Source organism: Rosa chinensis, chromosome 4, assembly GCF_002994745.2.
Source record: "Rosa chinensis cultivar Old Blush chromosome 4, RchiOBHm-V2, whole genome shotgun sequence".
Taxonomy (NCBI): Eukaryota; Viridiplantae; Streptophyta; class Magnoliopsida; order Rosales; family Rosaceae; genus Rosa; species Rosa chinensis.
In genome coordinates this window covers 26366903-26378747 of record NC_037091.1, presented here as the reverse complement: position 1 = coordinate 26378747, position 11845 = coordinate 26366903, and the positions used below count along the sequence as shown (strand labels likewise).

The 11845-nt window shown below is 38.1% G+C and overlaps 1 protein-coding gene across 1 annotated transcript; it reads left to right on the top strand.

Annotated features, from left to right (window-relative positions):
• The first annotated feature begins 6072 nt into the window (after positions 1-6072).
• Positions 6073-8334, top strand: LOC112199047. Its single transcript, XM_024340113.1, has one exon. The coding sequence runs from the start codon at positions 6073-6075 to the stop codon at positions 8332-8334; it is 2262 nt and encodes a 753-aa protein (XP_024195881.1).
• The last annotated feature ends 3511 nt before the right edge of the window (positions 8335-11845 follow it).

Here is an 11845-nt window from a genome sequence, read left to right as displayed (position 1 = left end):
ATAATTCCATATTAGATTGAGAAAAATTTGTCAAATATGCATTGTGGAATTTAATGATCAACCATTTTACCTTGCAGGGACTGAGATTGGTAGAACTTCAAAATGGAAATGATGCACTGAACCTTAGGAAAGATCCGAGATTTTGGTCAATTTTTGGAAGAAGCTTTAGCTTTGTTTAAGAGGAAGTGGCTGCTAAAATTTTGATCCAAAACTGTTTCATTCAGTTATCTAACATTCTGTTCGAGTGAGTTTTTTCTTTCTAAATTTTGTGTATTAGTATAATAACATGTGAATGAAAATAATTTGGCTTTACTTAATGGATATCAAACTAATAATGTCCTCTGATACTAAGGTTTTCTTTAGCTCAATCAAGGCTTCTAATTCATTGATAACACTAAATCCCGCGGCAAAGCGCGGGCAAAATTTCTAGTTTGTACTATTTGCCCTTGGTAAAATATACAATTTTGAATACAATTCTGTTAATACTCTACCACTAAAGCTAGAAGCTTAACCTCATTTGTGACATAAATGGTTGAGCTTGGCCTTATGTAGGCACACCAGAATTGGACCCATGGAAAATCTGAAGCACAATTCAAGCATTTAATTGATTAAAGGCCAAGGTATATATTGTAGGAAAATTTATCATCGACTGACATTGAACCTCTATCGACCTTCTATGATATATACGAACGGTCAATTGATTGGTGGAAAAAATGCTAGATGTTTGAGAAGAAGAACTAGCGGCACTGGAATTCTTGTGTGTTGAAAATGCAGGTTCTTTGGAGGGTGGAGGTGTTGTACTTTTGTCGGCTTGCAACATATGAACTACAGAAAACATTGTTGGTCGATCAGCTGGGGCTTCTTGAACACACAGAAGACCTACATGGATACACCTTAAAGCTTCATGAGGTCGACATGTTTCCCTTACTGATTCGTCAATTACCTCCATTCCCCTACCCTTTTTCCACAGTTTCCATACCTAAGATTCAACATATAAACCATTAATCTTTGCAACTATCCATTATTCACTTATGTATGAATATCCTTCATAAATTCAATTTGAAACTGAAGTGAAAGTAGTGCCACTGAACTTTTTATAAATTCAAAATGTTACAGAGATTTGTTTATACTTAATAGTAATTTTTCTTGTATAGCCAACTAATGGTGCTTATAGTCAATTGCAAGAAAATTGCGGAGCCTTTCTTTCAAAGCAGAAAATGAATAAACAAGAGTTTCTATTGTCAGTCTAAAGATAGACAAATAGAGTCTCGAAAACTTACCCATCCAGCAAGAGTAAGTGAATTTTCATAACGATTGAGAGCAGCATTCTTCTTTCCACTTATAATCTCCAACAGTAGTACTCCGAAACTAAATACATCCGATTTCTCAGAGAAATGGCCATAGCGTGCATATTCAGGTGACATAAAACCGCTGCATGAATTAATATGGTAGAGAAGTAAGAAAATTATAGTGACTCCCTAAGGTTTAATACATGAATGAACTCATGTGGTAATAATTAACATATGCTTACTATGTCCCAACAACCCTATTGGTATTTGCTTCAGTTTGATTCATGACGAATATCCTTGCCATTCCAAAGTCTGAGATTTTAGGATTCATTGCTTCATCCAACAAAATATTACTTGCTTTTAGGTCCCTATGTATGATTTTCAATCTCGAGTACTTGTGGATATAAAGTAGTCCTTGACCAATGCCTTCTATAATTCTAAAGCATCTATCCCAATCCAATTTTGTTCTTTTAGATGGATCTGATGAACAAACCATGAAGAATGACCAACAGTATAAGTTAAGAGTCTTCAAAAAAATCAACATTATCATCAAAGTAGCACACTTAAAGTTGACAAGCATACATACCAAACAAAAATTTGTCCAAACTTCTATTAGGCATGTACTCATAGATCAACATCCTTTCCTCCTCTTCAATACAACAACCCAAAAGCCTAACAAGATTGGTATGTTGGAGCTTGGCTATCAGCTTCAACTCATTCATGAACTCTAGATGCCCTTGACCAGACTTCTTTGACAGCATTTTTATGGCCACCTTTCGATTTCCAGGCAAAATACCCTATAGTGGAACAAAAAGCAACACAAGGATAACTATCTCCTTACCAATATAATTTGCAAATTATATAGAAATACACAAAAATATCATATTTATAAGAAAAACATAGTTTCATGTAGACTTTTTTTTTTTGGTTTAACCCTCGTAAGAACAAGGTTATTTATTGAAGAAGATAAAAAGGAGAGGGGGACAAACACCAAAACCTCTCATACAAAAAGTGAAACCCAAACTATCGAAAACGAAAATTAGGAAGTCCAGACCTATCTCTATTATAAAGTGAATGAACAAAATCTGGGGGCGTGTCCCACCAAGTCATACCAGAAGATGATGTGCCAAAACCTGCAAGGGCATCGGCTACTTGATTTCCTTCCCGATAAATATGTGAGGAGCGAAAGTGCATCATTGAAATCCGGTGCAGACAATTTTTCCACTGCACACGAAGCTACCAAGGAGCTAACATGGGAGAAGGAAGAAGGTCTAGCACAATTTGAGAATCCGCCTCTAACCAAACATAATTCCAATCTATCACCCAAATAAGCTCAATTGCCTTAATAACCGCCATTACCTCTGCTGCAACTGAGCTAGGAATATCAAGAGAAGAAGAGAAGGCTCCAATAAAACACCCTTGATCATTCCTGAAAACACCACCATAGCCTCCCACACCTAAACCTCTTCTCCAAGCCCCATCAGTGTTAACCTTAACCCATCCAGAAGGAGGAGGGAGCCAATTAACCTAAAAAACTCTAGGAGCACTGCGAGGATTACAACTAGCCCCAAAACACTTCAACACTCGAAGATCAAGAATTGAGTTATGCATTACTCCAGTAACAAGGCGACTAGAAGCTTGAATATGCCCAACAATCATCCCAAACACATTAGTTGCATGAACCACTACACCGTCAAATCTAACCTTGTTTCTAGAATTCCATATGAACCATAGAGCAGTAGTAAAAGCCACCATCCATAACTCCTTTAGTTGAGCACTACGTCCAGCATGAAGACCACAATTGTAGACATTTAATAGTGAACTGGGCAAAGCACCCAATTCAAAATTATGCAACAAAAAAAGCCATATTGCTGAGGCAAAGGAGCAATTCAAAAAAATATGCTCAAAAGACTCCACATTCTTGCAACAAAGACCACATCTAGAAGCAAGAGCAATACCCCTCCTTTGCAATAAATCCTCAGAAAGAACCCGGGCATGTAAGACCTGCCATGCCAACAAAGACATACGGGGTGTAATGAATTTCGACCAAATAGACTTACTCCAGGAAGCCGAAGGAGCATGCGGTCTTAAAAATTGAAAAGAGTCCTTTGCAGTAAGCTTACCAGATGATGCTGCAGACCAAATAAGTTCATCAATAGCTAAAGGATTAGAAGCAATGGGAACCTGCTCAATAAGGTCGCAAAGACCTGGGAAGTGAAGTTGCAATAAAGGAGGAAGATTCCAAGCTCCATTAGAAATAAAATCTGCCGCTGTACCATTTAGATCATCCACCATACCAATATGTACCTCAAAGAAATCAATGAGAGGCCGCTCCAAGAATTTATCCCTCCAAAAAGAAACTTTAGAACCAGAGCCAATCAGCCACATTGAATACAGTGGAATTGTTACCTTACAAACAGGGCCAAATCCTCCCTCACCCAGTTTATTTGCTGTAGAAAAGTTTTCAGTAGCAGCTAATATACTCTTCAAGTCAAACACTGGTAGTTCTGTGTCGTTCTTTCTACCAACATTACTTATGATCTCAACATGTTTCCTCTGACGCTTCCTGTTTCATTAATGTTGTTAGAGCATTGTGCCTGCACTAGTGTCAGAGAGAGAGAGAGAGAGAGAGTGTGTGTGTGTGTGTGTGTGGTAGTAGTACCTTCTCTTCCTTGTAGTTTTCTTCCACATGAAATAGCTACAAATTATTGTAAGCAATCCTGTTATTGCTGAGACTAGTCCAATCACTAAGGACCGCTTAAAACCTGCAAAGAATGAGAAAAAAAAACATCCAGTCGACCATTATAAATGAAATGGACAACCACACTCAACACGCAAGGAATAATCATTCTCCTCTTACTTACTAGGATTCTTTGATTCAGCTGCCGGTACTCTGATGTGTAAAGTTCTTCTTTTGTCATCTGCCAAGAGATCTCCTGTCCAGATTTCACATCCAATAGTAATTCCATAACCATAAGTAGAGCAATCACACTTTCTTAAACAGATTGATTCACAATCCTTAATACTTCCTACTTGCTGAAGTTGTTGAGATGCAGACAATGGCTTGCTAGGTATTTGTATAAACTGGTTTTCTTTCGTCTCGTTCCCACAATTCAAAGTAGTGTTTCTAGAACACCCACCAGAATAATCCTGCAAATGCCACTCACTCTGTGATTTTGGCCCAAAACCATTCAAACAATTACAGAAACGCAAGCATTCCTGACTGTAAGTGGAGAATGGCCCACAAAAGGCATAAACATTTGGTTTAGACCAAACCAAGTCCCATTTATTGGTCTTCCATGTTAGTTGCTAAACTTGCCCCCAGAAGTACATCACTAATCGAGATACATCACTGGGGTTATAAACAGAATAGGTGAAATAACTTCCGTTTTCGTTTGTAACATGGCTGTAATTGAAGATATTATTGAGGCTCAGTTCAGGACTCAAGCTGAAAGTATGAAGACTATCATCCCAAGGTCCACTGCTTGTAAGTACATTGGACTATCCCTATTCAACATATGACTTTCCCAAAGCCACAAGGAAATCAGAAGATACAAAGGATTAGGAGAATATCTCTCTTGCCTTTCCGGTGGTTCAAGGCTATAAAGGAAGATTGTAGAATCGGATCATCCAAGAGGAAATCAAGGAAATCATGCTCACTGATCTTGATAAGATGGTATTTTTTAATACATATCATTTTGCATGATTCTAAATTGATTTACAATGCTTTCAAAATACATATCTTATAAAGATTTGATTGCATATTCAAAACAGTTTTTAAACCTTTCCATATTTACCTTATTCGGTGATTAAGAAAAGATTTATTTGAGGGGGAGTCTTGCTCCTCTATAAAAGGTTTTGAAACTTCATTTTTGCATTTAGAGTTTTGGAGTTAAAAAGGGTGTTGCGTGTGTTGCATAGTCTTCACAAAACATTTTCATAAAAACTCTCCATGATTTATTATTGTGTGTGTTTTCTTTGATGAACTACATGAGATCAGAGGGAAAGAAAGTTGAGATAGTGCAGATTGCTTTACTGCTATAGATCAGTTTGTTCTTGTGTAGAATAAGTTGTGCAAGGTGTAAACAAGTTAGCTGATTTGCTTGTAATGTGGTTGTGTTAAATACCACAACTTGTTTCTTGTAAAAATCTGATTTCATAGTGGATTGCTTTATATGTGTGGGCTACAAAAACAGCTTCACAGTGATGTTTCCTCAGTGGTGAGGTTTACACTGCGTTAGCAAGTCTATGTGTTATGAGTTGGTAAATTTACGCATCTTTACTCAAAATAGTTCCATCTAGTATTTTCATTTGGCATCAGAGCGGGTTCTAGAACTTTCTAGTGATCCGGGAATGATGGAACATTCATGTGATAGGGCTGCTGGTGGATCTGTAAATAGTCCTCCATGGTTCGATGGCGGATGTGAAAAATATACTTAGTGGAAGATATACATGAAATCTTATCTCTATGCTCAAGATGAACATGTGTGGAATATTGTAGAAAATGGCTGGACTGTACCTATGGTGAAAGCAAAAGGAGAAAGCTCTTCCACTGCCACTCCCAAACCAAGGAAGGACTAGACTGAGGAAGAAGTTCGTGATCTGCAAGCAGACTTCAAGGCTAAGAACAACATTTTCACAGCCCTATCTGAACGGGAAAAACTGAGGATCAGCCATTGTGATACTGCCAAGCAGGCATGGGATCTTCTACAGACTACATAACGAAGGAAATAAAAAGGTACGTGCACAGAAATTACAAGCATTGATCTTTGAGTTCGAAACCATGACTATGGGAGATGATGAAACCGTGGATGACTTTCATGGTAGAATTCTTAAAATTTCCGGTCAGTGTCGTAGCCTGGGAGCACCTTTTGATGAAGATAAGATAGTCAAAAAGATACTCGGGGCGTTGCCAGAAAAATTTCATTCAAAAGTCACTATTATACAGGACTCATTTGATATCGATGAGTATCCACTCGATGAGCTCATTGGAAATCTCAAAACTTATGAGATGAGGTTAAAACCTGAGAAGAAAAATAAGGGAGTAGCCTTTAAGGCAGTAAAAGGAGTAGAAGAGGAAGAAGAAACACTAGATCTTGCTCTACTGACAAAGGAATTCAAAAGATTTCTCAAAAGCAAGAACTCCTCTAGAAATCTGAATGCTTCTAGGAAGAACACTTACAACAACAGTAGTGACTACACCAGTAAAACTGGAAAAGGAAGCTTCAAGGGAAACTACTCAGGAAAACCTAAATGCTATGATTGTGGTGGCTACGGTCATATCTCCACTGATTGTGGAAATAGGAGGCATGGTAACAGCAACAACAAGTCTCTTCTTTCAACTTGGAGTGATGATGAGTCTCAAGAAGTGGAAAATGTGGCTCTAGTATCATCACTTCTACCTGATTATGATAGTGACGAGGCATTTTCTGATGATGAAACTAATATCCGCTGCAAACAACCCTACAAAGCTTCAAAGGTCACGTTACTGAGAAACTTAAGCTTAGAAAAGGAAGTTGAATTCCTGAGAACTAAAAAAGAAAAGGTGGAGCAATTGTTGGAAACTTCACAATCTATATGGGAACAGGAAAGAAGCAAACTTGCAAATGAGATGGCTGAGTTGCAAAGTGACCAGGGTTCTTCATCCTGGAAAGCTGAAAAGACTGAGTATCTCAACAGAATCAAAATGCTGGAACTGGACATAAGGGGACAACAAGTCCTAAACCTGGAGTTACTGACTAAAAATGAGTCCCTGCAAAATGAGCTAAAATCGACTCAAGAAAAATTCACCAGGTTTGAGGTCAGCTCCAGCACTATGTCCAAATTACTTAGGGCAGGAAGAGCACCATATGACACCTTTGGGCTAGGATACACCGGAGAAAATTCCAAAAGTACAAAGTTCGTAAAAGCATCAGGACCACTTGTCGAAAAGAAGGAAGTTTCAAATGAAGATCAAGTCACACTATTGAGAAACATGAATGAAGGTCAGCTAACTCGCACTCATCAGGTAAAAGTTGACCAAGAGTCTTCCACTGGTCAAATTAGGTATACAAACTCTAGAACTTTTATTCCTACCTGTCATCACTGTGGTAAGATAAGCCATATCAGACCTAGGTATAATGAGAGATTGTTAACCTCACAGGTTTTTCAAGAAAAATGTACTATTGAAACTCTACAGTGTGAACTTAGAGAACAAAAGGAAATCATTAACAAACTAACTGAACTGTTTTCTAAGAAAAGCTCACAAACTGGAAGAAGAAAAAATATATGGATCAAGAAGAATGAGAGTAGGTGTTTTCTAGCTCGTACTAATGAAACTGATGTTACTTGTCTGTTGACTCGTGCAAGTACAACCCTGAAAACTACTCATATTGAGGCAACCTGTTTGGTAGCTCTGACTGCCCTGGCAGACAAGGGACGATATTTTTGGTATGTTGACAGTGGTTGTTCTAGACATATGACTGGGGACAAATCCTGGTTTATCTCATTTGAGGACGAAAGCACAACTAGTTTTGTCACTTTTGGAGATGGGGGAAAAGCAAGTATTCTAGCTCGGGGCACAGTTAACACTCCAGGTATACCTAATCTCAAAAATGTACTATATGTCGAAGGCTTAACTGCAAATTTTATCAGTGTCAGCCATTTGGCTGATGACTATGAAGATGTGTGGTTTAATAAACAAAGATGTTTGGTGCTGAATCAGAAAGGAGAAGGTATCATGGGAGGTAAGAGATCTCTAGATAACTGCTATCATATTCAAGCTAATGAATCTTTCAGGTTGCAGTCCTGTATGTCCGTGAGATCCACAGAAGAGACCTTTGAACTTTGGCACAGAAGGATGGGACATGTAAACTATCAGGACTTACTGAAGTTATCTTCCAAGCAATGTGTCAGAGGACTGCCCAATATCAATGGCAAAACCGATAAGATATGTGGCGATTGCAAGATTGGAAAGCAAACCAAGGCACCTCACAAGGTGGTAAATTCAGCAACAACCACAAAGATACTGGAACTGTTACACATGGATCAAATGGGACCAGCTTAATCTGAAAGTATTGGAGGTAAGAGCTACATGCTAGTGGTTGTGGATGATTTTTCAAGATACACTTGGGTTAATTTCCTAAGAGACAAGACTGAAACTTTTGAATCATTTAAAAATCTCAGTCAAAAATTGATAATTGAAAGGAAGTCATTCAATACTAGCGTAGTGAGAGTAAGGTCAGATAATGGTACTGAATTCAAAAATGCTGCCTTCTCTAACTATTTTCATGAGCTTGGTGTGTCACATGAGTTCTCAGCTCCCATCACTCCACAACAGAATGACATTGTGGAAAGGAAAAATAGAGTATTGCTAGACATGGCTCGAGTTATGTTACATGCTGCAGGATTAAGTACAAACTTCTGGGCTGAAGCCATCAGTACTGCATGTTATACAATAAATAGAGTCTTCTTCAGACCAGGTACTGATCAGACAGCTTATGAACTGTGGAAAGGTAAGAAGCCAAATGTAGGACACTTTCATGTTTTTGGGAGTCCCTGTTACATTTTACGAGATGGAGAACACCTTGGTAAGTTTGATGCTAGAAGTGATAATGGTATTTTCCTGGGATATTCTATGAATAGGAGGGCTTATAGGGTTTATAACAAAAGAACTCGAGTTGTTATGGAATCCATTAATGTCTCTATTAATGATCAAATTATGAAACAGGAAGAATCTTTTGCAGATACATCATCCACCTCTTCCTCAGTTCCTCACATATCTAGCGATGAACTTCCAACTGATAAAGAAGAACTCACTGATAGTATTTTTGAACCAGCTCCTACCATGAGAAGAGGCTTCAAGCAAGTTCAAAAAGACCATTCTAATATGGATATCATTGGCCAGGTATCTGATGGACTGACAACAAGGAGGCAAACTGCAGCACAGGTAAGTCAAAATGAGGTAAATCAAGGGAATGCATTATTATGTTTTATCACTGAAAATCTTCTCTGTATGAATGTCATATCTCATTTTGGTTTTGTGTCCCTAATTGAACCAAAAAATGTGAAGGAAGCCTTATTGGATGATCAATGGATTAGTGCTATGCAGGAAGAATTAAATCAATTCACTAGGAATGATGTGTGGTACTTAGTACCTAGACCTAGTAATTGCAATGTCATAGGGACTAAATGGATTTTCAAAAATAAAAGTGATGAAAAAGGGAATGTCATAAGAAATAAAGCTAGGCTGGTTGCACAAGGATATTCACAGGTCGAGAGTCTTGATTTTGATGAAACTTTTGCACCTGTTGCACGATTGGAGTCTGTGAGATTACTCTTGTCTGTAGCATGTCATCTCAGGTTCAAATTGTTTCAAATGGATGTCAAAACGGCATTTCTAAATGGCATTTTACAGGAGGAAGTATTTGTGGAACAACCACAGGGTTTTAAAGATCCACATCACTCGGACCATGTGTACCGACTCAAGAAAGCTCTGTATGGATTGAAACAGGCTCCTCGTGCTTGGTATGAAAGGCTTTCTACTTATCTAGTGGAAAAAGGGTATATTAGAGGTTCAGTTGATAAGACACTATTTGTAAAACAAGAAAAAACTGACATCATCATTGCACAAGTATATGTTGATGACATTGTTTTTGGTTCTACATCTAAACATCTTGTTAGAGAATTTCAGTATGTTATCGAAAGTGAATTTGAAATGAGTATGTGTGGTGAACTTACATTTTTCTTGGATTACAAGTCAAACAGCTTCCCACAGGTTTGTTTCTTTCTCAAACCAAATATGCTGAGAATCTAATCAAGAAATTTGGACTTGAATCCAAAAAGGTGGTGAACAATCCCATGAGCACCACTACCAAACTCAGTGAAGATAAGGATGGCAAGTCTGTTGATCCTACCCTCTATAGAAGCATGATTGGCAGTTTGTTGTATCTTACTATTAGTCGACCAGATATCTCCTATAGTGTTGGTGTTTGTGCTCGTTTTCAGGAAAATCCAAAAGAATCCCACATGGAAGCTGTCAAAAGAATTCTTCGATACATCTCAGGTACTGTCTCATGTGGAATATTTTATACATTTGATACTAATGTGGAAATTGCTGGTTACTCAGATGCTGACTGGGGAGGAAATCTCAAGGATCGAAAGAGCACATCAGGCGGTTGTTTCTTCATTGGGAACAACTTGGTAGCATGGCACAGCAAGAAACAAAACTGAATCTCTCTTTCAACGGCTGAGGCTGAATATGTGGTAGCAGGCAGTTGCTGCACACAGATGCTGTGGATGAAGCAAATGCTTATGGACTATGGGATTTCTCAAGGTAAGTTATCTATTTTCTGTGACAATACTAGTGCCATCAACATCACAAAAAATCCTATTCAATACTCTAGAACAAAGCACATTGATCTTCGATACCACTTTATTAGGGATTTGGTTGAGCAGAATATACTTGAGTTAAGCTTTGTGCCCACTGAGGATCAACTTGCTTATTTGTTCACTAAGCCTCTTGACACTGCTAGGTTTGAGATGTTGAGAAATGCACTAGGGATATGTTCTAAGCATTAAGGCACACGAATGTCCGTCCACTGTTGATTGAGAAAATTGTGATCTTAGTATCCTTTGACCACAGTCACTAGTGAAATGTACATATATTCAGTTATGTATCCTTTATTGCCATGCCTTATTCTGGACAAATAAATTGTGTACTCATGTTTAGTCACTGAATCACCTAACTTTGCTATGCACTTCACTTATGGCTTTATGTGGTGGCATGATTCATGTTCCTTGTCAAGGGAGAATAGGTGAAGTAGGAAACTTGCTTAATTTGCTCAGATGGTTCTTTCCCTCTTCTCAAAGTAATCAGGTCCTTGTTGTGGTGAACTTTCAAGGATTTGTAAGAAACGAGAATGGATATATGTATCCCTTCACTCAAAGTAATCAGGTCTTGGTTGTGGTGAACTTTCCAAGGTTTGCAAGAATCGAGTTGGTAGGTGACTTTTGTACGTAAATCGAGAAAATTCAAACAACAACTCGAGACCCTCTTCTTGGAGCATCCTTGTTATGCTTAGTACCCTAAGATCGTCTGGTCTGGGAGTTACTGAGACGGGTCTTGTTACATGAGTTCTTGTTTACAAAATTAAGCAGTCTATGACTCAACTAAAATAAGTATCTGGGAACATTGTTTCCTACTTCTCCTAGGAGATCTCATGAGCTAAGTCTATGTGTGAAGTTCTTCTTCTTCACTTCTTCTCTCTCTCACTGAACATGTTTCTGAGCCCCATGTACTGCTCATACTCACTTTATTCACTGGTTTACTCCTTCTTGTCTAATAATGAGTACCAATTCTATTTGTTGATGGAATACATCGTGGTTGATACCTTGACATATGTTCTTTTCATTAATTGATTAATGCTCTTTGGGTTTCAACTATGCTATATTTTCTCTTTTTGATATGACAACTGCATTCATTACCTTGATCCTTAACAAAGGAAACGATTGTGTGATATAATTGCTGATTATGGACATTTGTTTGTCTCTTCGTTTCCTTCCTTTATTGCCATTTG

Coding starts and splice junctions, on each gene's coding strand:
- LOC112199047 (XM_024340113.1), top strand. CDS start 6,073: ATGACTATGGGAGATGATGAAACCGTGGATGACTTTCATGGTAGAATT.